Source organism: Orycteropus afer, unplaced genomic scaffold (genome assembly GCF_000298275.1).
Source record: "Orycteropus afer afer isolate SDZICR_OR568_19922 unplaced genomic scaffold, OryAfe1.0 scaffold00103, whole genome shotgun sequence".
In the NCBI taxonomy this organism is placed as follows: domain Eukaryota; kingdom Metazoa; phylum Chordata; class Mammalia; order Tubulidentata; family Orycteropodidae; genus Orycteropus; species Orycteropus afer.
This window is the reverse complement of record NW_006921690.1, coordinates 4,936,282-4,963,951: the sequence shown is the minus strand read 5'-3', so window position 1 is coordinate 4,963,951 and position 27,670 is coordinate 4,936,282. Positions and strand designations below refer to the sequence as shown.

Genomic DNA, 27,670 nt, shown 5'->3' with positions numbered 1-27,670 from the left:
AGGAAGGTTGGGCAATCCTACTTCTGTAGTGATACTGCCTTGGAAACCCAAGGAGGGGTCGCTATAAGTCGGGTTTGACTCGACGGCACATAACAACAACAACAACAACTTTGTTCCTATTTTCAGTTGAATATCATCAAAAAAGGGCCATTTGGTTATCTTTTCAAAAGCATTTAGAAGCAAACAGCTGGCAAAAAAAAATGGTTATGTGGCATATACTTTTTTATTTTTATTTTATTTTTTTATTTTCTTTCTCTTCCTCAATTCCACCATGTTGATCACGCACATTCAGTACATTGCTCTTCCTGTCACCCAAATCAATACTTGTCTCTACCTCTCTAGCACTGATAACTGATAATGCAGCTGAGGTATAGCTAGTTTGTTGTTGTTGGGTGCTGTCTGGTTGATTTCAACTCCATGTGACACAGTAGAACTGCCTCGTGGGGTTTTCTTGGCCATAATCTTTACAGAAACACGTCAGCAGGTCATTCTCCCATGGAGTCCTTGAGTGTGTTTGAACCATCATCCTTTTATTTAGCAGCTGACCATGTAGCTGTTTGCACCACTAGCACTTCTATAGCTAGTAAACCAAACCAAACCAAACCCACTGCCATTAAGTTGATTCAGACTTACAGTGACCTCTTTGGGTTTCCAAGGCAGTGCATCTTTACAGAAGTGGAATGCCCCATCTTCTTTCCATGGAGCAGCTGGGGGGTTTGAACCACCAACTTTTGGTTAGCAGTCAAATGCCTTAGGCACTGTGCTACCAGAGCTCCTTTCTATAGCTAGTATAGGTCTTAAATTTGAAAGAAATCCATGAGCAGTGGTGATCCCTTGTTCAGAACCGGATACTGTTGTTCTGAGGTTGTTTTTGAGTAAAGTGATGTCCTCCACTGTAAGTGTTCCATAAATGTTCCCATGATCATGCAGCTCCCCTAAATCATAAAATCGATGTGTCTGTGTTGTGCTTTAGTGCCAGCGAGTGATGAAGAGGAGGGACCAGTTCTTTTTGACAACTCTGGCAAGGCGGCCGCTGATCCCTTCGACTCGTCTTCTGGCTCTGTGCAGCTCATTGCAATAAAGCCCACTGCCCTCCCTGTGGTACACCCAGCCTCAGACAGGAGCCAGGAGTCAGCAGTCCTCAACGGTGAGGTAAGAACCTGAGAACTCAGAGCGGAAGAGTCCAGCCAGGTCTCAGTGAGTGAGTACCTAGGAGCAACCTCAGAGTAGCTGAGCGGAGATTGCATCTGTCAGATAGACTTCTGCAGGCACCAGGCCTCAGCAGAATGAACAGAAGACACCCCAAAGGAGTTTGTTGGGGATGTTTTCAGAGTATTTTCTACCAGTGTTAGAAAGCCCAAGGAGAGCTTTAAAAACTAGAGCTGTGAAGAGAACATCAGAAGTTCTACACTGTCCACCCCTATACACAGCCTTTTGCCTTTCTTGATAACACTCCTATCTTAGGTACCTGTTTCTGCAATAACAAGAATGGGTGGCCATAAAGAACAGGAACTTATTTTCTCATCACTCTGGAAGCTAGAAATCCCAGCCCTGGTCTTGGCCCTGTCAGTTCCTTAGTTGTTGGTAGCCCTGAGTGTTCCTTAGTTCCTTGGCTTCTAGAAAATCCTCACATGGTGTCTCTTTGCCAGAGTGTGTGTGTCTGCATCCATTCTGCTCTTTTTGTAACTCAGCAGTGATTAGATTTAGAATTCCCCCTACTGGGTATGGTATAATTGGCATCAAAAAGAAAACCCCATTTCCTAGTGGGTATGGGAGAGGCTTGGATTGAGAGGAAGCCAGAGAAGATATTGTCGTATGGACAGGGACATAGCCTACGGTATAAGCTCTGAAAAAATGATTACTTCTTGGAACAAACTGTTTCCAGGATTTCATTGTGTATTGATGTTAAATGACCTTACCTAAGAGTCTGAATGGGAGCTCTAGTAGCGTAGTGCCTAAGGCACTTGACTGCTAACCAGAAGGCTGGTGGTTCAAACCCACCAGCCAACTCCTTGGAAGGAAGATGGGGCAATCTACTTCCGTAGTGATACTGCCTCGAAAACCCAAGGAGGGGTCGCTATGAGTTGGGTCCAACTCGATGGCACATAATGACAACAACAACAAGAGTCTGAAAAAAAATTATAGCATATGCCCGGGAATGACGATTCCAACAAAGAAAAACAGATATTAGATATATATAGAGAGATGGAGTATTAGCAGTTTAGAGGGAGAGCAAGTTGGGTAAAAATTATCTGCCATTCCTTCATCTTCTGCAGCAGAATGGTCAGTGGGCTGAAATGTTTATAAACCTTTAAGAAAGCATGTGTATGGAAGCTGATATGAGCATTTACATCACACATGTTCACATGTACATACACACTCACATACATGCTTTCCTATATTTTTCTTTTTTGTTAAGTTGGCAGGTTTGTTGTTTGTTTCGTTTGTATATACTTGCTATGATTACCTGCAAAAGGTGAGAGATTTCCAAAATTTTAAGGTCTTTTTCCCTGATACCTCAAGGAGCTGTGTACCTGGGCGTGTTATACTCACATCAGGGCCTTGCCCTCATTCCAGCATCCAGGCCACTTATAAAAGCATTTCACAAACCTGACTCAGGAGGTACCTCTTATTTCCTGGGCATAAAGACTGTGCTAGGTTAATTCCTTTGTGCCTTAGTTCTTCTCTCTGTAAAATGGGGCTGCTGTGAGAATTCAAATGAGTTCATCTATTTTAAGGACTTAGAACAATGCCTGTTGTTGTTGTTATGTGCTGTCAAGTCGGACCTGACTCATAGCGACCCCTCCTTGGGTTTCCGAGGCAGTATCACTATGGAAGTAGATTGCCCCATCTTCCTTCTGAGAAGTGGCTGGTGCGTTTGAACCTCCAGCCTTCTGGTTAACAGTCAAGTGCTGTAGGCACTACACTGCCAGAACAATGCCTAGCACACAATTAACACTACACATGTTCCTTATTATTATCATCACTCAGGCAGCCAGTGAGCCAGGACTTATTGACCAGCTACTTTATGAGCCACTTGGCTCTATAACCAGAGGGAAACTGGATATCTTCCCAGAGCCAGTCTAAGCCACTGAATCAATCTTTGGGCCCAGTTCTGCCACCAGACATGGAAGCCCAGCGATCAGAGGCTTCTGTGATTACACTGATGCACTGATAGCTGCTTGATCAGCACCTTCTGCCCAATTATGGGCCCAGGTAATAGCTGCCATGCCTGGATCTTATCATCCCACCTTAATGATGTGGATGCCATGGGGACAGATTCCAAATCTTGCTGTATTCAACTTAGCTCAAGCTCACTGCCGTTGAGTCAATTTGACTCACAGCCACCCCTCCTTGGGTTTCTGAGGAGGTATCTCTATGGAAGTAGATTGCTCGATCATCCTTCCAAGGAGTGGCTGGTAGATTTGAGCCAGCAGCCTTCTGGTTAGCAGTCAATTGCCTTAGGCACTATACCACCAGAGCTCCCTTTTTCTGCCAGGCCCATCACCCTTTCCCAGAAGAACAGATGAGCATACTCCTTGCCCAGAAATGGATACTTGCTGCATTTTGGTAGTTAAAGAGTAGACCTTGTTGGCATTTGGATTGAAAAAGAGCCCCAGTCTGTTCTCTGTAATTTGCTGTGTTGTAGAGCTTGAGGCTAATTGTCTTATAATTTTCTTTCTGCTTTCTGCTTTTCTCTTATGGGTACGTGGTTTAAAGTAAAGAAATCACAGCTCAGAAGCCATAAATTTATCTTTTGTGAATTACATGAAGTTCTTTTAAAAAGATGTTTTAAAGAAAATATAATAACAATATAAAATATAGCAGAAAGTTCAAAGTAACAGAGAACAAACACTATAATTTCACCCCCAGTTAACCACATCTGTTTTCATTTTTGCACATTCTCTTCAAGTCTTTGACCAAACTCATACATAGTTTAGAATCCTGCCCTATACAGCCAACTTTCTGTCTTGTAAGCCTCTGCTGTGTTGCTGTAGTATTTCTGGTTATAATTTTTAATTGATCTAGTTGAGAAGGAAAGGAGCCCTGGTGGCACAATGGTTAAGCACTCTGCAGCCAACCAGAAGGTTGGTGGTTCAAACTCACCCAGCGGCTCTTCAGGAGAAGGACCTGGAGATCTTCTCCTGTAGAGATTACAGCCCAGAAAAACCTTATGGGGCAGTTCTACTCTGTCATATGTGGTTTCTATGAGTTGGAATTGACTTGCGCCATCCAACAAGTTGAGAAAGTAGACCATTGATTGAAAAACCAATCTCCCATTGTTCAAATCTTTCAAGTTTTTATTCTATTTTTGGTTTTGGCTATAATAATGACCAAATCTTATAATATATATTAGTTACAATGAATAATTTTATGTCTGCCTTTTTTTCTTATGACTTTTTCAGCACCTTTTTATTTTGAAACCATTTTAGACTTACAGATAAGTTGCAGTGGTAGTATACAGTTCCTGTACATACTTTATCTTGCTTAACCCTAATGTTAACATCTTCCATAATCATAGAATAATTTCCAAATCCAGGAAATTAATGTTGGGACAATTCTAGTAACTAATCTACAGTCCTTATTTGAATTTTGCTGGGTTTTCTGTTAATGTCCTTTTCTGTTCCAGGGTCCAGTCCAGAATCGTACAATGCCATTCAGTTATTTTCTTAGTCTCCTCCAGTCTGAAACAGTTCTCTAGTTATTCTTTGTCTTTTGTGGCCATTATTGCTTTTTGAGTTATTGCCTACAATGTCCCTCAGTTTCAGTCTGTGTGATGTTTTCTCATTAGACTGAGGTTTGGCATTTTTGGCAGGATACCACAGGAGTGAGGTCGTACCCGTTTCAGTGCCTTGTATCAGGAACTACTCAATACTGACATGTCTGATTACTGCTGATGCTAACTTTCATGTCTGACTTTTAATCTCTTTTGGAATGTTACTCTAGGAGAGAATCCAGGATTCCTAGATCAGAGGATGGTGTGCTAACTTCTTCTCCTCACTAATTTTCTCAGTGGCATGCAGAATGAAGGCACAATGAAGTCTTGTGAAATTCTACGAGCCTGAAATTATTAAGGCCCAGGTTGGGGAGAACTTTGCAAAATTTAGAAGAAATATTTCCCCCAGTTTATGTTTCTTCAAGTGCTGTGAAAACAGAGTATCTAAGATGCACCCTTATGTTCATGAAGCTCATAGTATAGGTCAAAACATATCTTACACTGGTTGACTTCATTCTAGACTTGTTTAGAAGTATGGCACATCAGGATTGAGGTCTAGCATTGGAACTTGCATATTTAACCAAGTCCTGGTATCTGAGAGTTAATACTCAAAGATGGCATATAGATAGTTATAGGCTTGTAACTCCTACTAGTTGCATAGATGCTTGGCTGGACTTCCATAAAACACCACAGTCTCATTATAATTTCTTGGCTAAACACAGCTATTCCTGTACCTAATCCTCAGAAGTCTCCAAGTTTTTGTTGTTATAGCTACCTTCTTACTACTGTCTTACCCCCCTCTCTTTCCTCCATAAAATAAGAACTAGAAAGAATGAAATTTGAGTAACTCTTATGGGTGAGAAGAAAGAACAGGGACATTCTAAGACAGCATTTTGCAGTGTTCCTTCCTTTGTACGCCCTGCCTGCCCCTTCCCACTCTCTGTGGTCCCTCCAGGGTTCAGTCCAAAGCCTCCCCACCATTGCACTCTATCCAAGCCTGACCATCCTTCACACTTTATGCTTTGACATTACTCATTTATCTTTCTTTTCTCTATCAAGCCACCTATCCCTTAGTCTTAAATAGAAAGAACCCTACACAATCACATTAATAATAACAGCATTTTGAAGTCATTCTGAGTGCCTAGCTGCATTGTAAGCATGCCATGTGCATGAACTTATGCAATGCCTACAACAACCCTATGAGGTAGTTGGTATTATTATCTATCTCCCATTTACACTGAAAGAAACTCAGGCACAGGGAAGTTAAGTAACATACTCAAGGCAACACAAGTTGGAAAAGGTATAGCAAGGACTTAAACCTAGGTTGTCTGGTTCTAAGAAACCCTGGTGACAGAGTAGTTACGTGCTTGCTGCTAACCAGAACATCGACAATTCAAACCCACTGGTTTCTCTGTGGGAGAAAGATGTGGCAGTCAGCTTCAGTAAAGGTTTACAGCCTTGGAAACCATATAGAGAAGTTCTACTCTGTCCTATAGGGTCACTATGAGTTGGAAGGGATTTGATGGCAATGGGTATGGGGATCTTAACACCTTTAGCAATATTCTGTGCTGCTTTATCATCTCAGTTCGTGATAAAATATCATCCCCACAATTCATCATGTTAATGAATGAAAGCCAAATTATCCCCCCAAGAGTGTTTGCTTATTTAAAAACCAATTGCTGTAGATTTCCAACTCATGGTGAGCCCGTGTGTGTTACAGTAGTACTGTGCTCTGTAGGGTTGTCAATGACTGATTTTTCAAAAGTAGATCACTAGGTCCTTCTTGGAGCTCTGGTAGTGTAATGCCTAGGACACTTGACTGCTAGCCAGAACGCTGGTGGTTCAAACCCACCAGCCACTCTTTGGAAGGAATGTTGGGCAATCTACTTCCATAGTGATATGACCTCGGAAACCCAAGGACGGGTCGCTATGAGTCGGATCCGACTCAACGGCACATAACAACAACAACAAGGCCTTTCTTCTGAGGTGTCTCCAGGACTCAAACCTCGAACCTTTTGATTAGCAGCCAAGTACATTAACCATTGGCACCACCCAGAGTTTCCATTTGCTTATTAATCCAAGTAAAATTTGGTGACCATTTCATCAAAATTTGGGAATAAGTAAGGGAAATACTGACTTTAAAAGGAGATTCTTCCCCTGTGTTACTTGCAAGTGAGTTGGGTTCAAGAGGGTACCCTGCTCCCATACTCATCTGTGACAGTCAGAGAGCAGAATAGGGAGGCAGAGGGGCAAGGTTCCTCAGCAGAAGGGAGTACTCACCTGCCTTCATTTTTAAAGTGTTGAAATTCTAGGGGATTTATTTTAACAATCCAAATAGGAAAGACTGCACTTAAGAAAAAGAACTTAAAGTATTGTCAGCAGCACCTATAGTGAGTCAGGGATTCATCCTCTCAATAGGCCAGAAATCCAGCATTCCAGGCTGTGGAGGCTTGCTATTCGAGATCTCAGCCCTTGGTGTGGGCTAGTGAGAAAGTTCCACTGCCATGCTCCTGTTGTTGTTTTGTGCCATCGAGTCAGCCCCGACTCATAGTGACCCCTCCTTGGGTTTCCGACGTGATATCACTATGGTAGTAGCTTCTCCAATCACTGGCCTCAGAGGGACATTGTCACCACCACCACCCCCACCACCGCTTGTATTTTTCATATACCATTCTCAGACCCACAGTCCTCTTTTTCCTCCCAGAACTCATTTCTGACTAGCATGGACATCAGGCCCCAAGTTTGTGATTCCCTAGACCAGTGGACCTCATACCCTCTCTACCTCTAATCTTTCCTTTAAACAAGCTGTTTTGTGGAAGTCCATTGTGAAACATGGATCAGGGACAGGGGCTGCTGTGGTTGTTGGAGACCAGAGCCAGTGGCTCAGCCTCATCTTTTGCTACTCCCACACTTCCCTGGCTCCTGAGTTGTCTCCTAGAATCCTAGGGCAAGAGTTCTCAACCCAGGTCCCTGGAGTTGCTGAAGTTGTATGAAAAGTACTGTGAATTGGCTTATGAGGGGTAAGACCCCACAGGTCTTAATAAGAGTCTCTGAAGCAGTGACTTTAAAAAAAAAAAAAAAAATGTCCACAAATCCATAGGACATGGTTTGAAAACCAGCACTCCACACTAAAGGTGTTTCACTCAGGTGGTAGATCAGAATCAGCAACAGGGCTTTTCTGAAATACAGATACCTAGGCCTCATTCTTGAAGATTCTAATTCAATAGGTCCAGAATAGATCCCGGTCCTCTGTATTTTTGCCACCTCTGCACCTAGCTTAGGAGCTCTGGTGGCGTAGTGCCTAAGGCATTTCACTGCTAATCAGAAGGCTGGAGGTTCAAACCCACCAGCCACTCTTCAGAAGGAAGATTGGGTGGTCTACTTCCATAGAGATACCACCTCAGAAACCCAAGGAGGGGGTCACTATGAGTTGGGACTGACTCGATGACAGTGAGTTTGGTTTTCTTTGGTTCGGCACGTAGCTTGCAGTCCCAGAAAAGCCATCCTAGGCTTTACCTCTGCTCCTCTGAGTCAGCTAGACCAACCTGTGGCCCTTTCCAAGCCCAGCCCACAAGTCATGTGGAGCCTGGGACTTCCCTAACACACCTGAGATCTTTTATCCAGGCCTCCTTCTCCACAGTCTGCCCTAAGTCTGCTAAGGGCTAGACCAGGCTCCAAGATCTTAGCTTTGTGGCATTGGCCTTAACCTAGCCTATGCCCTTTTGGGTCCCTGCCTACACCTTTGTTTTTCCTGTTTGAGAACCTCAAAGTGTTGCCAGGGAACCACTGTCTTTGTCCTCCTCCAAACTGAAAGGCCCAACTCTAGGTAACCCCACGCCAACACCAGCCCCTCCCTAGATAGAACCTACCAGTCCAAGGGCTTTGACTTTGGACCATCCCCACTTCCTTGTGTTCTCATCCTAAGGGGAGTACACATTGTACATAGCTAGACTCAGGCTGCCCGGGGTTAAATCCTGCTTCCATCTTTGGTTATCTGTGAAACTTTGAGAAGTTTCCTTAATCTCCTCATCTGTAAAATGGAGGAATAATAGTGACTTGCCTTATAGGTTGTTGTGAAGATTGAGGTCATACACATAAAGCACATGGTGCCTGGCACATTGCTGTCCTCTATTAATCAGATAGCTGGGGTGCCCCGATTTTACAGTTTACTAGGTTGGCCTTTTGGGGCCACAGTTTCCTCACCTGTCAGGTGGAAGTAATGTCCACACTTACCAGATTTCTGATGATTGTCCCTTGAAATTGAAGCTGTGAAAATTCTCTCTACACTATATATAATTATACAAATACAGAGGCACGTCTGATTACAGAACACTGATGGTTCTCTACAAGGACCAGGCAGATTTTACCATGCAGCCCCATTTGTGGGTGTAATGTCCTCATAATTTGTTATTTATATAGTATAGTCATCTGCTTTTCTCTTTGACATGTCATAGGGTACATTTGCTATGTTCCTTTCTGAAAGACCAGACCAGGCCTTGCCCTGCTGAGCAGGACCTGATTGGGACTGGTCATGCAAGGTTTCAAAGTTACCTGTCTCTCAGGAAAGACATGGATCTACAAAGATAAACTCTCAAATACAGGTTGATAGTTTGAAGAGGCCTCCAGAGCAGGCTGTCCACTCTCCCTTCTTGCCTCATTCATCTCAATTCAACCTTTTCAGGAAGGTTGTCTTACCTACCTGAGTACCAGCAAAATAGCCAGGGAAGGCCACTGGGTTCCACAGAGCCGGGGCTAGAATAGGAGTGTCAAGACTAGTTGGGGTGGGAAGTCAAGGAAGAGGTTTTCAAACAGGAAAACCAAAAAGGTGTAGGCAGGGACCCAAAAGGGCATAGGCTAGGTTAAGGCCAATGCCACAAAGCTAAGATCTTGGAGCCAAGTCTAGCCCTTAGCAGAGTTAGGGCAGACTGTGGAGAAGGAGGCCTGGATAAAGATCTCAGGTGTGTTAGGGAAGTCCCAGGCTCCACATGACTTGTGGGCTGGGCTTGGAAAGGGCCACAGGTTGGTCTAGCTGACTCAGAGGAGCAGAGATAAAGCCTAGGATGGCTTTTCTGGGACTGCAGCCCTTGATGGCTGGGCACTGCTGGGCCAGGTGTGTGCCTGAGATTATCTCTCTCCGCAGGTGAACAAAGCTCTGAAGCAGAAGTCAGACATTGAGCACTACCGGAACAAGCTGCGCCTCAAAGCCAAGAGGAAGGGCTATTACGATTTCCCTCCGGTGGAGACGAACAAGGGTCTGACTGAAAGAAAAAAGATGTATGAAAAAGCCCAAAAGGAAATTGACCACATTTTGGAACCAGACCCAGAACTCTGTGCCCCATTCACTGAGTCTAAGAACAGGTGTGGTATCTAAGACATGCTTTAAATGTTTGCTGTGTTGCTGGTGGGAGGAGGGCAGGAGACGCCTTGGATAATGAATGAGACTGTGATCTGTTACCTTAGGACCATGATCCTTGCAAGATGCTCATCTGTGAAAGCAGATACTCCATAATGTGCCTGGGAGAGGGGGAAAAAAAAAAAAAAAAATGAAGCCATGAATGGAAAAAAAAAAAAAAAAAAATGCTTGGGCAAACAACCATTATTGTACTTTAGCTCAAAGATTTAAAAAAAAAAAACAAAAAAACCCACGATTAGTTATTTCGGGGCAGGGTGACGATATAATTATCACTTCCCCAGGGTTTTTGCAACTTCCAGATCAAGGGGCATTGTAGTTTTCAATTATTTCAGTGGCTCTTACATAAGGAAAGTAAATTTCATGCCTAGCTTTTCATTCAACCTCAGTAAGTACTCACCTCACAGCTACTCAGCGCTCCATGCTGTGCTCGTTTCTCTAATTTATAGATTTGTGCATTTACTCAGCATTAATTGTCACCTACTATGTATTAGACTCTGAACAAGATGCTGAATTCTGTTATGGCCATGTGTACTTTCTCTCATTCATTCATTTAATTCATGCAATATTTGTGGTGGACAAGACTGTCCAATCATTGCTCTTGTGGAGCTTAAGATCTGATGGAAGAGAAGGATAATCATCACCCCAAAGGTTTGTTAATCACAGGTGCAATGGATGTTTGATGGGAAAGGGTGAGCTTCTGTGACAGTTTAAGAGGGAGGCCTGTTCTTCAGAGTTAATCACAGACTTGCCATGTTGTTATTAGTTAAGGAGCTCTGGTGGTGTTGTAGTTAAGGTATTTGCCGCTAACCAAAAGGTCAGTGCTTTGAACCCACCAGCTGCTCTGCAGGAGAAAGATGAGGCCGTCTGCTTCTGTAGGGCTGCTGTGAGTTGGCATTAACTCAATGGCAGTGAGTTTGTTGTTGTTAGCTAGCTGCCATCGAGTTGGTTTCTATTCACAGTGACCCCATGTGGCAGAGTAGAACTGTGCTCCATAAAGATTTCAAGGCTGTGACTTTCAGGAGCAGATCATCAAGCTTGTCTTCTGAGGATCCCTTGGGTGTGTTCAAACTGCCAGTCTTCAGGCTGGTAGTCAAATGCTTAACCATTTGCATCACCCAGGGACTCCCAGAAAATTACCATATGACGCAACAATTCCACTCCTAGGTATACACCAAAAACATTTGAAAGCAGGGACTCAAACACTTATGTACCAATGTTCATTGCAGCATTATTCGCAATAGCCAAAAGATGAAAATAACTTAAATGTCTATTAACAGATGAGTGGATAGACAAATTGTAGTATGTCCCCACAGTGAAATATTGTTCAGCCGTAAAGAGAACTGAAGGTCTGGTGCATGCTATAACATAAATAAACCTCAAAAACATGGAGAGTGACATAAGTTGAACAGAAAAGTATAAAAATCATATGATCTCACTTATATGAAATATCTGGAGTAGGCAAATGCATAGAGACAAAAGTTTATTAGTGGTTACCAGGGGCTGAAAGGAGAAAGAAATGGGGAGTTATTACTGAAGGGACACGAAGTTTCTGTTTGGGGTGATGAAAAACATTTGGAAATAGTGATGAAGGTTACACACCATGGGCATGTAATTAGTGCCACTGAATTATACACTTAAAAATGGTTAAAATGGCAGATATTTTGTTACATATATTTTATCACAATACATTTTTTTTTTTTTTTTTCAGAGGCAGGGAGTAATACGGGCTGGTCTAATGAGGGTTAGCCCAGGTGGTTAAATTGCAAACCTTCCAACCTCTGTTGCTAACTAAGCAGGAGGAGGCCTCAGTACCTCCTTGGTGAAGGGGGATAGGTTACAAAGCTAAACATGCCCACCTTTCTCTCTTTCCTCCCCACCCTAAAGCACTTCCTCAGAAGCATTCTAATGGTTTGAGACCACCTCTTTCCTCCATGACAACCTCTTAACATTGAGCAGTGCTAATACTCCAGCCTGGCCCACAGCCTTGGCAGATGCATCCTACACAAACTCAGGGGAGTAGGGAATTCCTGTGCATTTAGTGAAACCAGAAATGGCCATTGACAAGTTTGCATAGACAGAACGATATCAGTCTAGGAGACAGTGGTGTCATTTGTGTGTGTGGTGGGGGTGGAGGGATAGACTACACCCTTGACACTATCAGAAGAGGTGACATGAAAATGACCCCAGAGCTGGGCTGGTGCTGCAGGGGGAGGGGCCACCACGGCAGTGGTGTCACTAGGGTAACCCAGTACATAACTTGTCACTATCACCACCGCCATCTCCCCCCATCACCTGCTAGTCAGAGCACGGCCAGTTGGGCCATAGAGCCCACCATTGGGCAGAGAGGAGGCCCACCTTGGCCAGTGGGGGAGGGGAGAAGCTGTGGGGAGCTGTGGTGGGCAGACCAGGAGGGGTGGGCCATGCATTGAGGCACTCAACCTTATGTTGAGGGAGGCCAGGGCCAGGCTGCTCTACTCAAGGAGAGGGGTTCTGCAGCCGGCTCATGATGGGAAATGACACCAACCCTAGTGATACCCTCTTGGGTGGTAAGACTAAATTTTATTAGTTCATTCAACATGACTTTATTTTCAACAAAGAAAGGAGAGCAGTCTAAACCAGTGCTCAATTCACTATGCTTCTAATTAGGCTTGGTTGACATGACAAGCCATTGATATAAAATTGCACTGTGACAGGGTTCATAATGCATGTGTCAACATGTTAATAACTATAGTTTTTTAAAAAAAAAAAAAGCTGGGGATTTCACTGGGAAGCTGGTGGCTTCTTTAGCTTTTACTTTACACTATGGGGCTCTTTACTTCATTGGTAAACTGGAGTGAGGAGTTGTTTTCTATGGGTTTCCTGCTGAAAACAAGCTAGAGATCATGTACAAATAGAAGAAACTAAGTTTGGAAGCTATTTGAGAAATAAAATCATTTGAGCTAAGACTTTCATAAGAATGAAGAACAAAACTCTTTTTAGTAGTGTTAGTCCATTGCCTAGCATAGGGGTCAGCCAACTTCCTAAGGCCCTTTTTATTGCCATAGGATTTTCATTGGCTGATTTTTAGATCATCAGGAATTTCTTCCCAGTCCATCTTAGTCTGGATGCCCAGCTGAGACCCGTTCAACATCATAGCAACACACTGACAGGTTGGTGGTGGCCACACATGAGGAATATGGGCTGGCACCTGAACCTGAGTCGTCTCCCACATGCAAGTTGAGGATTTCACCATGGAACCACCAATGTCCCCCTACTTCTCAGTAAATGTCTGTTGAAAAAATAACTTAATGGCTATAAAACACCAAAAGCAACTTAATATTTTTTTAACCAGTTAAGGGGAGAAGAAAGACAGGCACAATCAGAGTGAGGTGAAGTAGGATCAGCAAGAGAGGGGACAGGGAAGGACTGACAGAGGGAAAGAGAATGGCAGAAATGCAGTGACCTCAGAAATGAGTTTGTTAGTACACCCTCCTATTTACTCCAGAGATTGCCTTCAGTTGGTTACCTGTTATCACAGGTTAGAGTTACCTGTTGATTGCTGCTCACAGTTCACATTTCCAGAGATTCGTCTCTGAATGACCTACCCACAACAAGGCCAAGTGAGCAAATTATTGTCTTGTCTAGAGGGCATATCAGGAATCAGAATTTTACCCTTCGAGCCAAATTAAATCAAATCAAAGACAGAGTTCAGATCTCAAAATTCAACTTATCACTGAACCTTTTAAAATAGTTTTCATAACTGTTATTGTTTAAAATCAGAAGAACACTCCCATTTTTATGCTGTAAACTCTTGCCCAGAGACACAAGGTACGTGACATAAGTGAGGCAGACACTGTCAGTGGCCCCCCTATGTCCCCTTGGCTGTCATTCTTCCTGAAAGGCTAGCAGCCTCCTACTCAATAAAGACACCTGCAACTATGAATTGAAGACTTTTTCTGGCAGCCATCAACTGGAAGTACCAGGAGCTAAAACATATTCTGCTCTGGAACACCCTAATCAATGACAGGTGGGAACTAGTGGATAAATACCCTGGTAGAGCTCTGGTGGTATAAGGGATAAGGCATTTGGTTGCTACCTGGAAGGTCAGCGGTTCAAACCCACCAGCCACTCTGCAGAAGGAAGATGGGATGATCTATTGCTGTAAAGATTTACAGCTTTGGAAAATGGGGATTTTCCAATGGGGATCGCTGTGAGTCAGAGTCAACTTGATGGCAATGGGTCTGGGGTTTTGTTTTGTTTTTTTCTTTAATTTTCAGTTTTAGAGGAACTCTGAGCTGTGAGCTAGACTGTCTCCCAGGCTTCCATACTGAGTTTGAACTGTAATTGCTAAAACACTAATCAGCTCCATGTTATACCCTTTGCTGGCTTCCTTCCCCCTCTGAATTGGGGCTGCTGTAACAAAGTACTACAACTGGGTGGCTTTAAACAACATAAATTTAATGCTTCACAGAATTAAGAGCAAGGGCAGAGTGGGTAGAAAGAATACCCAATGGAAGTTCTCAGATGACACGGGGGACAGTTCAAATTCAGAGTGTCAGCAGAACTATGATCTCTCTGAAGGCTTTGGGAGATGATCCTTTCCATTTCTCATAGCTCTGTTAGCCCCAGGGATTTCTTTTCTTTTTTTTTTTTTTTTTTTCTGCTTGCAGCTGCAGCATAACTCTGTTGTCACATGGCTGTCTTCCCTCTGTCTATCCCTCTACATCTCTTTTATAAGGATGTCACTAAAGTTAGATTAGGACCCTTCCACCCACTCCAGTATGACCTCATGTTAATTGATAACATCTTCAAAGCCTCTGTTTCCGAACAAGGTCATGTTCACAGATACAAGGGTTAGGACTTCAACATAGCTTTTGAGGTGACACAATTCAGTCCCCAATACTTTCCCTTTCTCATTCCCCCACTTCCCAACTGGTGCTTCCAGGCATCCCCTCCCAAATAAACCACTCGCATTCAAATCATCACAGGGCCTGCTTCGGGGGGAAGCCAACCCCCCAATGATAACATAAAATAAAAACAGAGTTGCTCTGATGGAAGTACTGCCTCCTCTCATCCTTCTCAGCGGCTCCAGGGTATCTTTATGGAACCCAGAGTTCCATAGAATACAGTTTGAAAACTACTTTCTTAAACTAATTTTTTTTCGGTTGCTATTGAGTCAGTTCCAACTTCTATGGAGACAACATGTGTGCAGAAGTGGAGCTGTGCTCCATCGGGTTCTCGGTGGCTGATTTTTCAGAAGTTCACCAGGGTTACCTTCTGAGGTACCTCTGTGTAGAGCCGAACCTCCAGCCTCCAGGTTAACAGCCAAGGCTGTTAACCCTTTGCACCAAGGGACTCCTCTTAAACTATGATGGGATTTTAAAAAAAGAAACCTGAAACCCAAGTAAAGTTCATCATCATCCAACCAGCAAGATTTTCAGAAGTAAAAACACATCTCAAGTTTGCATGTTTCGAACTTCTTAAAAATAAAATATGGAACACTTCACAAAATCGCATGTCATCCTTGCTAATCTTCTCTGTATCATTCCAATTTTGATATATGTGTGGCTAAATGAGGACCAGAAGTTTCAAACTTTATTAATTTTTTACGATATAGAAAAGTACCAACAAGAAATGAATAACACCTAATAGAATTCTATTTGATTAAAATAAGCTAATTTTTCTTCCAGAAAGCCTAATGTCTAAGTAGATGCTCACACACCGGGCACACAGTGGGGATCTGCTCAACTGAGATCCATGTTAAACAGCAGTCTTTAAGCTGCATGTTGTATGGAATGTTGTCTCTGAGGAAAAACAGGCTGGTGCACACTCCAGTGTCTCAGCTTTCCCCCACATTCATGGTCCTTCAAAGGGCATCCACAATCTCATTGTCGTATTTCTAATACTTACCAAATAACCTATTTAAATATCAACTGCTAATCCTAGTATTTACTTCCCCCCACCCTTATTAGTAAATCTCTAAATGGGCTAATTGACAACCTCAAAACAGTTAGGAAGTCTGCTTTTTCCAAAAATGACTTATAATTAGGTCAAGGATGAGAATTCTTTGGGGTCTGCCTTAAAGTGATTCCCTCAGAACAGATTCTATTTCACAAGCTTCCTAAGGTTGTGTGCCCTTCCTAAAGGAAGCCTCTGAATGCAGGTAACTATCAGGCATAGTCTGTAACATTAGGTTATAAGCTCCTGCATTTGTCAGGAGTCTTTTGGCTGCAAATGATGGAAATCTAGCACAAACTGGTTAAATAAAAGGGGAATTTCTTGTTGAACATGATTGAGAGGTCAAGACTATAGGCACACCTGGACCCAGGGGTTAGACAGTGTCTCCCGTTTTTGATGTTGGTCTTTCTTCATTCTTTGCTGGCCCCATATTCAGGCAGGTGCTTACTTCATGGTGGCAAACCGTCTACCGACAACTCCAGGTTTATCTTCTACTTAGAAAAATTCCACACCAAGAGGACAACTCTTTCCTAGTTGCCTTAGCAAAAGCCTGCAGACTGAGTCTCATTGGACCAACCTGAATCATGTGCCCAGCCCCTGATTAATCACTGTGGCCATGGGGATGTGATGCTGTGATAGGTCCAACTTAAGTCACCTGCCTACCTGTGGAGGATGGGTAGCCCCCAAGGAACATCGGGATGTTCTTACCAAAAGAAGCTTATCATAGGTGCTAGACAAGCAAAGACCACAGATGTTCTTTAAGTAGGCCTAAGTTCCTTATGGTGAGGGAATACAATAGATCAATCATTTCTGTTTTATTCTTAAGGCTAATTGCAAGGATAGTCCTTTGCTTGTTGTTGTTGTTGTTGTTTGCCGTCGAGTCGGCCCCGACTCATAGCGACCCCTCCTTGGGTTTCCGAGGCAGTATCACTACGGAAGTAGGATTGCCCAACCTTCCTTCCAAGGAGTGGCTGGTGGGTTTGAACCGCCAGCCTTCTGGTGAGCAGTCAAGTGCCTTAGGCACTATGCTACCAGAGCTCCGTCCTTTGCTTAGGGAGTTCTTATATCTGTTCTTGATGCTGTGACTAACTTGTGTAATTATGAAAAAGGTATCTGAAAAATAATGGCTTCTGGGAAAATAATGATTCAACATCTTCAACTCATGAACAGTTGGAATCTTAGAACCGAGATATAAAATTGATGATGTCTGAGGTGTTCTCTGAAGATAGATGCTCTGAAAATGTAAGTTGTTTATTTATAGAGGGAACTTGTTGGATGAGAGGCAAGTAACTAGTGATTTTATGCCAGCTTAGTCACTCTGGAGGATAATGTGAAAGTCACCTGTCCCCATTGCCTCACTCCTCACTGATGAAAACACAGACAGCATTACCTGCTGCTTATTGTAGAAGAAGAAAAGAATAGCCACAGCCTTCACTATATGGTGTTTCTTTCCCGGTTCTCTAAAGGATCCCTTTAATAACAAGTAAGGAGTCCCTGATGGGGCAAAAGGTTACCATGCTTGGCTGCTAACTGGGAGGTTGAAGGTTTGACTCTACCCACAGGCACCTTGGTAGAAAGAGCTGGCACTCTCCTTCCACAAAATGAGCCACTGAGAATCCTGTAGAGCACAGTTCTACTCGGACACACAAGGAGTCACCACAAGTTGGAACTGCCTCCACCGTAACTGATTTTAATGACAAATGAAAACAAGACAATGGTGACTAATACATGAATTTACTAGGGGTAGCTGAGTGGAGCCTCTGAACATACCACTCCCTGAAACTGAATGAATCGACACATGGCTGGCCCCACTTGGTCTTGATTTAAACATTACCTCCTCAGAAAAACTTACCCCGACCACACTTTGTACAGTGCTTCCTCATCCTAATCACTCTCTGTCAAGCACATCTCCTGAGGGTTGGTTTTTTTTTTTTTTTTCTTTTTTTAAATGTGTAAAATATACACCACAAAATTTGCCCTTTTCACATGTACAATCCAATAGTTTAGTCACACCCACCATGCTGTGCAACCATCACCACTGTTTATTTCCAAAACTTCTTCATCATCCCAAAGAAAAACTCTGTACCCCTTAAGTAATAACTCCCCATCATCCCCTCCCCCTCATGGGAACCAGTCATCTACTTTCTGTCTCTACACATTTGTCTGTTCAAGATAGTTCATATCAATGAGATCATGCAGGATGTGTCCTTTTGTATCTGGCTCATTTCTCTTAGCATGATGTTTTCAAGGTTCATCTATGTCATAGCATGTGTCAGAACTTCATTTCTCTTTATGGCTAAATAATATTGCATTGTTTGTACATACCATATTTTGTTTATCTCTTCACCTTTTGATGGGCTTGGGTGATTTCCACCTTTTGCTTATTGTGAATAATGCTGCAATGAATATTGGTGTACAAGTGTCTGTTTGAACCTCTGCTTTCATGTCTTTTGAGTATTTTTCTGGGCCATATGGTAATTTTATGTTTAATTTTTTGAAGAAGCACCAAACCATTTTCCACAGTGGCTGATCCATTTTACATTTTGTCCAGTAATGGCCAAACTTCCAGGTTCTCCACATCCTTGCCAACACTTGTTATTTTCTATGCTTTCTTCTTTAATAATAGCCATCCTAGAGAGTGTGAGGGAGCTCTGGTAGCATAGTGCCTAAAGCACTTGACTGCTAACCAGAAGGCTGGCAGTTCAAACCCACCAGCCACTCCTTGGAAGGAAGGTTGGGCAATCTACTTCCAAAGTGATACCGCTTCGGAAACCCAAGGAGGCGTCGCTATGAGTCAGGGCCGACTCAATGGCACATAACAAGAAAACAGAGAGTGTGAAATGGAATCTCATAGTCTTGATTTGCATTGCCCTAATGGTGTAGTGCCTAAAGCATTTGACTGCTAACCAGAAGGCTGGCAGTTCAAACCCACCAGCCACTTCTTGAAAGGAAGATTGGGCAATCTACTTCCATAGAGATACTACCTCAGAAACCCACAGAGGGGTCACTATGAGTTGAATCTACTCAATGGCAGTGAGTTTTCTTTCTTTCTTCTTCTTCATTTTTTTTTTTTTTAATGACATATTTATGTTGAGCATCCTTTCATGTTCTTATTGGTTATTTATACATCTCCTTTGGAGGAATGTCTGTTTTATCCATTTTTCGACTGCCTTGTCTTAATAGCACTTACCACTCTGAAATTATAGTGTTATTGTCTTCCTTCATTAGAATGTAAGCTGCGGGAGGGCAGAGGCCATTGCTGCTTGTTCAGTTGTGGATCCTCTCTATCTTACACAGTGCTTGGCATGTAGTAGGCACTCAGTAAATGTTAGAGGAAGGAGAAAATAGAGGGATGGAGGGAGGGAGAGAGAAAGGGTGGAGCTCACATGCTTTATGGATCCTTAGCTCAGAAGGGAAGCTTCTGTGATGAGGTAGAAAAGAAAGTCCATCAACAGTCAAATTATTAAGCAGCCCCCTTAACTGCAGGGTTTATTAATGCATCATAGAACCCTGCATATGAAGTCAGAAGAATTAAAAGGAACAGGAGGCTGCTGAGCCAACAAAGGCAAGTTTATTCTTCCAGTGTTAGCAGTTCTCGAGGGTCAGGGGAAAAACCCCTGGCCTTTTCATCAGCAGAATTTTAGATTAGGTGGCATTGTTGCAATTGATTGTAATTACCTAGTTTCCATATGAAGAAGCATTTACAGTGCAGGTGAATGGTTACAGCATCTGGGGGTAGAGGGGAGCAAAATCTTTGTTCTACTCTTTTTATAGCCCCTTATGGCTGGGGAACAAATAGCATCAATTCTGAGACTTGTGAGGCAAACCCAACCCCTTCATTGGTTGTCTGTATCTGGATCAGGAGAATCCCATCCGTCAGGGCATTTGCTGCATCATAACAGCTGTTGAATTTTCTTCAGGCAACAGATGAAGAACTCTGTCTACCGAAGCCGGCAGTCTCTGAACAGCCCGAGCCCAGGGGAAACCGAGATGGACCTTCTGGTGACGCGGGAGCGACCCCGGCGTGGAATCCGCAATAGTGGATATGACGTAAGTCTTTGTGGTAGACTGAGGTGGATACAAGCTTTGTTTACTTCTTAAAGTAAAAAGAATATGCCATTCCATAATGTTTGTTTCCTTCATATCTGTGAGATTTGTAAATGCATTAAAATATTTTCTATTTCATTATTGTTTATCACCTTATGTATAAGGAGTTCTAGTGGTGTAGTGGTTAAGGCATTTGGCTGCTAACCAAAAGGTTGGTAGTTAGAACCCACCAGCCACTCTGCAGACAAAAGCTGATATAGTCTGCTTCTGTAAAGACTTACAGCCTTGGAAACCCAATGAGGGTCACTACAAGTCAGAATCAACCTGATGGCAGTGAGTTTGGAGTTTTTTGATATTTGCAAAGTAAGGAGCCCTGGTGGTATAGTGGTTAAAGCACTTGGCTGCTAACCAAAAAGTTGGTGGTTGAAACCCACCAGCCACTCCATGGGAGAAATATGTGGCACAGTGCTTCTGTAAGCATTTACAGCCTGTTCTACTTGTCCTGTAGGGTCGCTGTGAGTCAAAATTGACTCCACGGGAATGGGTTTGGGAATTTGCAAAGTAAGACTGCCTGGAATGTGTTAAAGTAACAAATGACTGTTAAAGGGGTCTTTATTTCTAAATTCTACTATTTTATGAATAGTACATTGTACATTGTTGACTTTAACCTCAACAAAGATTCTAAATATCCTTAATTTCTTCCCCTCTGTCCTTTGGAAACTCAGTAGGAAGCATGGTCATGGGTTAGAATTTATTTGAGCACTGGCTTCTTTTAATGCTTAGCACTGTTGAGAGGTTGGATTTGTTCCTGATTTCATAACTCCTCAATATGCCATGGGAACAATGAGATGTCCATGGAACAATTTGGTGATTTCACATGACAAAGCACATGGTTATGTTCAGAAATGTCTCCAAACTGCACAAATTCTTCGACTCCCACCAAATGTCCCCAGATGATGAGTTAGAATGTGGTGCCTCCCATAGAGTTGTATACATGACACATAGCCACACTTGCGCTCATGTGAATGATACTGTGCTCAGATGTCCAATAATGCTTCACCCTGCCCCAAAATTCCAAACAATCTTGAATATACTCTTACGTTTTGTGAAAAATGTTTCTTTCCCATTCCCATAAAAACATTCCTCTTATTACAGATGAAAAATTTTCTGTAGCAAGAATTATAATTCAAATATAGCTGGATAAAATTTGTTGTAATTTGAAAATGAACTTTGATTCCTTAAATACGTCATGCTTATTTGAAGCCAAGAATATTTTTTTCTCCTCCTTAGGATTGGTCTGTTTGCCACAAAAGCTCAAAATAGGATTTTTAATACTTCAATTAAAAAAGAGATATCCTACTTAATGTGAATTTTTAATTACCTTACCTTTGAATTTGATGTTTGCATTGATGACAATACCCTTGTCTTTTCTCTTTTTCCTTTTCATAGAAAACAGTTTAATTGTTTAATTTATAGGATTCCAGATGATTGGACAGACTTTTTTTTCCCCCTGAGTTGAATTATTCAATGTTAATTTTTATTATAAAAATATTTCTTATACCAAACTCAATTATTAATTTGATAATCAGCCTGTGATTAAAAATTGGCATTTGGAGTTGCTGACCTACCTCTCCCTACCAACAGTGAACATTCTTCCCGTGTGAGATGCTTGGCTAGTTTGAGGGAATTTTTCCTCTGCTCACGTACCTGAAATATGATAAGATTCTTAATTTATTTCAAGATTGGTATTAATAAATTTTTTGTGAGATTCTAGGCACAGACACTTTTACAGTTATGAGGAAAAATATAAGCAGTTTCCCTATTAGTCGTAAAAAGAGAAAACTGCAGATATTTTTTTGAACCACAGTGACATAACTTGCATTTCTCACTTAATACCTTTGGAATGTCATGTTTGTAAATTATTGTCTTAGTTTCCTAGGTCTACCATAACAAAATACCACAAAGTGGGTGGCTTTAAAGAGCAGAAATTTATTTTCTCATATTTCTAGAAGTTAGAAGTGCAAATCAGGGTATCGGCCATGTTAAATCCTTCTGAGGGCAGTTGGAGAGAAACTATTTCATGCCTCTCTCCTAGCTTCTAGTTTCTTGGTATATCTTCACAGGCATCTTCCCTCCTGTGTATGACTATCTCTGGGTCTGTACTCCTCTTTTATAAGATACCACTCAGAAGAGATTAGAACTAGGACCTACCCTACTTCAGTGTGACTTAACTGATAATGTATTTAAAAAAAAAAAAAAAAAATTGCCCAAGCAAACTCTCATTCACAGGTACATGGATTCAATCTATAACACAGGTACATTCAATTCAATCTACAACAATTACCTAGAGCAATAGAACAATAAATGAAGGTTGGTAATCCCTCATAAATATGTATAAACATTCCAATTACAGAATATATGGGGGAGGTCTACTTCATTCTAAAAGATACACATTTTTTAAAAAATACTTGTTTCTCTTGAAGCAGATATAGTCTCAAAAACATCAACAAATATAGGCTACTTTGAGAGAAAATAATCATCCAGGGGACAGTTTTAAGAATTTAGACTGACTGTAAAAATGAAATTGTTTACCTTAACTCCTCATTTGCTTTTTATTCTAATCATATGTAAAGTAGCTAACAGCTACTGACTGCTCCCAATAAACCAGGCCCTATTCCTGTCTTTCTGTGTGTATTATCTAATTGAATTTGCAGTGTTTTGGTTATTTCATGCCGCTCTGACGGGAATATACCAAAAATGAGATGGCTTTAACAAACAGCAGTTTATTCTCTTATGGTTTTAGAGTCTAGAAGTCTGAGTCCGAACTGCCAGACTCTAGGGGCTAGATGAAAGCCCCTCGACCTTGGGCTTCAGAAGCATTTTGTCACTCAGGCAGCTGCTGGTTTCTGAGGCTGACAAACCCAAGGTCCACAAGTGAAAAGGCACAGTCCCTATGTTACCAACCACATGGCAGGCCATTGATTCAAGTCCATTAAAAGTCCCAAGATTGGCCAAGCATGGCAGGCTGCTGAATTAAAACTCAGCTACATGCAGGGCCCAAGCATTCCAAAATACTATGTTGTTGTTGTTGTTATGTGCCGTCGAGTCGGCCCCGACTCATAGCGACCCCTCCTTGGGTTTCCGAGGCAGTATCACTACGGAAGTAGGATTGCCCAACCTTCCTTCCGAGGAGTGGCTGGTGGGTACTATAGACTATTCCCAAAACTTATCCTTATATACAGGAAGCAGACCACATCCCTAAAGTAGCTACTCAGCCACTCACGGCAGATTTCACCATGGAGTTGATTGCCAGTCTCATCGTGGGGAATAACTACAACCGGTGGCTGCCCAACCACTCAAAACCAGGCCCAGCCAAGTGATATTATAATCTTAATGACCACACACAATTACCAGTCAGGTAGGTACTATTATTATTGCCATTGTACAGATGAAGAAACTAAGGCACAGAACAGTTATATAATTTGTCCTCCCAGCTCCAAAACCATCTCCATAGCCACTATGCAATGAAGCCTTCCATGTGCATCTCCTGCACTTTATGTCTGTCCTCATATAACATATGTCCTATATTTCTGTACCTCTGGAAGAGGTTAGATGTTGTGTCATACACAGATTCTTACATGGGTAACACACATGGAAAAAACGAACAGCAGGTGAAGTGGAAAAAGAGAAGAGTCATAGTTCTAAATGATGCATTCATTTCCTGACGTATTCACTTTCCAAAAATACCAAGGCAGTCCTGGCAGTGGAATCTATCAGCCCAGCAGCTAATAGGTAATTCAGTTGGAAACACGTTATTCTTCTTACTGGGTCTGACAATCTTGATGCCAGGCCTAAATACTCAGTCATTTCTGCCAGGTTAATGAACAAGCCAGGAAGACCTATGCCTTGATACAGTAGAAACAAAGAGATTAGAAGATGGACTTACTTTGAATTTTTCAAACATTGGCGGGAAGGAAAAACCTATGTGTAAAGAAATAAATTAATTAACAATCAAACAAATATACAAATACACACACATACTACACCAGAACTGAATGGCAGCCTGATTTTTTTTTTCAAAAAATTTCCATATTAGGCAAAAAAAAAAAAAAAAAGAAGGTGGGGACCAGGTTTGCTGGTCCAATGGAGCCTGGTGTAACCACTGAGACTATGGCCCCTAGCTGCCCTTCAGGTCTGGAATTGAACCTACAACTGTGGTTTCCAGCCAAACAAAGTACAGGCATGTGAGTTAAACATTTACCTCAAGTAGACACACGCCCCGGAGAGAACAATCATGGGAGAAGGAAGGGTTGCTTATGCACAGGGAGATAGCTCAGGGTGCAGAAGAGTATGAAGGGATGGACACTGGGAGGAGGTAACTATGGGGAGGAAGTGGGAGGGGAGCTGCTGCATTGTAAATTTTGGTCAATGACATGAGACAAAGTATATGTGAACTGCTGTATGAAAAGTGAATTTACTCTGTAAATCTTCACCCAAATCCTGAAAAAAAAAAAAAAAAAAAAATTCCATATTGCTAATGGGCCTGCAGAGAGACTCTTGGCTCCAAAGGGTTTTGGAATCACTGTGTTTCACAGCAACAATTCTCAACCTCTTGGCCACCCAAAGGGATGCAGCACACTCCCGGGTAACTGAGGCTCCCTTGGGTAGTAATTTTAAAGAAGAAAGCACATCCTTTAGAAGGATAAATGAAAAAATGCCCAGAACTAACCACTCCTAAAAGGCTAGATGATATCATTAACTAACTTCGGCTTTGAAATTCATTCCTCCTTGTGCATAAAGCCAACCAGTTACCATTGAGTCAACTCCAACTCATGGCAACCTCATGTGTGTCAAAGGGGATAGAAAAGATGTCAACCTAATCTTTAAAAGCAAAAATGCCTGTATTTCAGAGCATTTTTAACTCTTATTTTTCAAACATATGGTCTTTTATGCTGGGAATGACAAACTGAAGAGGAGTGGTGTCATAGTTGATAGTTTGTGAAGCTAGGTTATAGGCACATGGTGGTTCATTGTACTAGTCTTGCTCTTTGTTTCTGTTTGAAATGTTTTATAATACCTTTTTGAAATATATATATATATATATATATATATATATTCAATTAAAAAAAAAGAGGAATGGTATCACATTCATCATCAAAAAGATTTCAAGATCTATTCTGAAATACAACTCTGTCACTAATAGGATAATGTCCATGCACCTACAAGGATTGTGAAGATGATGCATGACTGGTCAGTGTTTTGTTCTTTTGTACATGGAGTCACTACAAGTTGAAACTGAGTCAACAGAACCTAAAAATAATGACAAGGAAGACCAGTTAATACAACTATTATTCAAATTTTTTCACCAGCTACTAATACCAAAGATGAACACATTGAAGATTTTTACCAACTTCTGAAATCTGAAATTGATCAAACATGCAACCAAGATGAATTGATAATTATTGGTGATTGGAATGAGATATGTGGAAACAAAGAAGATGCATCAGTAGCTGCAAAATATGGCCTTAGTTCTAGAAGTGATGCCAGAGATCACATGATAGAATTTTGAAAGACCAACAACTTACTCATTGCACATATCTTTTTCAACAACATAAACAATGACTGTACATATGGATCTTGCTGGGTAGAATACACAGGAATCAAATCTACATCTGTGGGAAAAGACAATGGAAAAGCTCAATATCATCAGTCAGAAAAAGACCAGGGATTGACTTCAGAAAAGACCATCAATTCCTTATATGTAAGTTCAATGTGAAACTGAAAAAATTAAAACAAAGTCATGAGAACCAAAGTACAACCTCGAGTATATCCCACCTGAAGTTAGAGACCATCTGAAGAATAGATTTGTCACATTGAACACTAATGACTGAAGCACAGATGAGTTGTGGGATAACATCAAACACATTATATATGAAGACAGCAAAAGGTCATTAAAAAGACAGGCAATAAAGAAAACACCAAAATGGATGTCAGAAGAGATTCTGAAACTTGCCCTTAAATGGAGAGTAGCTAAAGTGAAAGGAAGAAATGATGAAATAAAAGAGCTGAACAGAACATTTCAAAGAGTGGCTCAAGAAGGCAAAGTAAAGTATTATAATGAAATATGCAAAGACTGGAGTTAGAAACCTAAAAGGGGAAAACACATTTGGCAATTCTCAAGCTGAAAGAACTAAAGAAAAAAATTCAGACCTTGAGTTGCAATATTGAAGGATTCTCTGGGCAAAAAATTGAATGATACAGAAAGCATCAAAAGAAGATAGAAGGAATACACAGTCACTATGCTAAAAATAATTGGCTAACATTCAGCCATTTCAGGAGATAGCATATGATTAAGAACCAATGGTACTGAAGGAAAAAGTCCAAGCTGCAATAAAGACATTGGTGAAAAACAAGGCTTCAGGAACTGACGGTATACCAGTTGAGATATTTCAACAAAGGGATGCAATGACCAAAGTGCTCCCTCATCTATGCCAAGAAATTTGGAAGACAGTCACCTGGCCAATTGACTGGAATAATCTATATTTATGCCCATTTCAAAGAAGAATGATCCAATAGAATGTAGAAATTATTGAACAATATCATTAATATCACAGGCAAGTATAATTGTGCTGAAGATAATTCAGAAATGATTGCAGCAGTACATCGACAGGGAATTGCTGGAAATTCAAGCCAGATTCAGAAGACATGGAACAAGAGATATCACTGCTGATGTTAGATGGATATTGGCTGAAAGCTAAGAAGACCAGAAAGATGTTTACCTATGTTTTATTGAGTATGCAAAAGGCATTTGATTGTGTGGGTCATAACAAATTATGGCCAATGTTGTGAGGAATGGCAGTTCTAGAACTGTGCTCATGAGAAACCTGTACATAGGCCAAAAAGCAATAGTTCAAACAGAACAAAGAAATAATGCATGGTTTAAAATTAGGAAAAGTGTGCTTCAGGGTTGTATCCTTTCACCATACTTAGTCAATCTGCATGCTGAGCAAATAATCCAAGAAGCTGGACTATATGAAGAAGAACGCAGCATCAGGATTGAAGGAGAACTCATTGGCAACCTGTGGTATACAGATGACACAACCTTACTTGCTAAATATGAAGAAAACTTGAAGCACTTACTGAAGAAGTTCAAAGACTACTGTATTCAGTATGGATTACACCTCAACATAAAGAAAACAGAAATCCTCATTACTGGACCAATAAACAACAGCATGATAAATGGAGAAAAGATTGAAGCTTTCAAAGATTTCATTTTATTTGGATCCACGATCAATGTTCTTTGAAGCAGCAGTCAAGAAATCACATGATACATTGCATTGGGCAAATCTGCTGCAAAAGACCTCTTTGAAGTATTAAAGAGCAAAAAATGTCACTTTCAGGACTAAAGTTTGCCAATGCAAACCATGGTATTTTAATTGCCTCGTATACATGGGGAAGTTTTTGTTGCTGTTGGTAGGTGTCGTTGAGTCGTTTCTGACTCATAGTGACCCCATGCACAGCAGAACGAAACACTACCTGATGCCACTCCAGCTCCA

General features: G+C 41.6%; 1 protein-coding gene and 1 pseudogene across 1 annotated transcript in view; one reads left to right on the top strand and one right to left on the bottom strand.

The window, feature by feature from the left end:
- KIAA1549L (KIAA1549 like) overlaps window positions 1–27,670 on the top strand; it is a 148,346-nt gene that overhangs the window by 73,604 nt on the left and 47,072 nt on the right. Inside the window, exons 14-16 of the mRNA XM_007943312.2 lie at window positions 974–1,152; window positions 9,858–10,075; window positions 19,988–20,117. Coding sequence (XP_007941503.2) covers window positions 974–1,152; window positions 9,858–10,075; window positions 19,988–20,117 — 527 coding nt within the window. The remainder of the gene's footprint in view (window positions 1–973; window positions 1,153–9,857; window positions 10,076–19,987; window positions 20,118–27,670) is intronic.
- On the bottom strand, window positions 15,597–15,689 carry LOC122150198 (annotated as a pseudogene).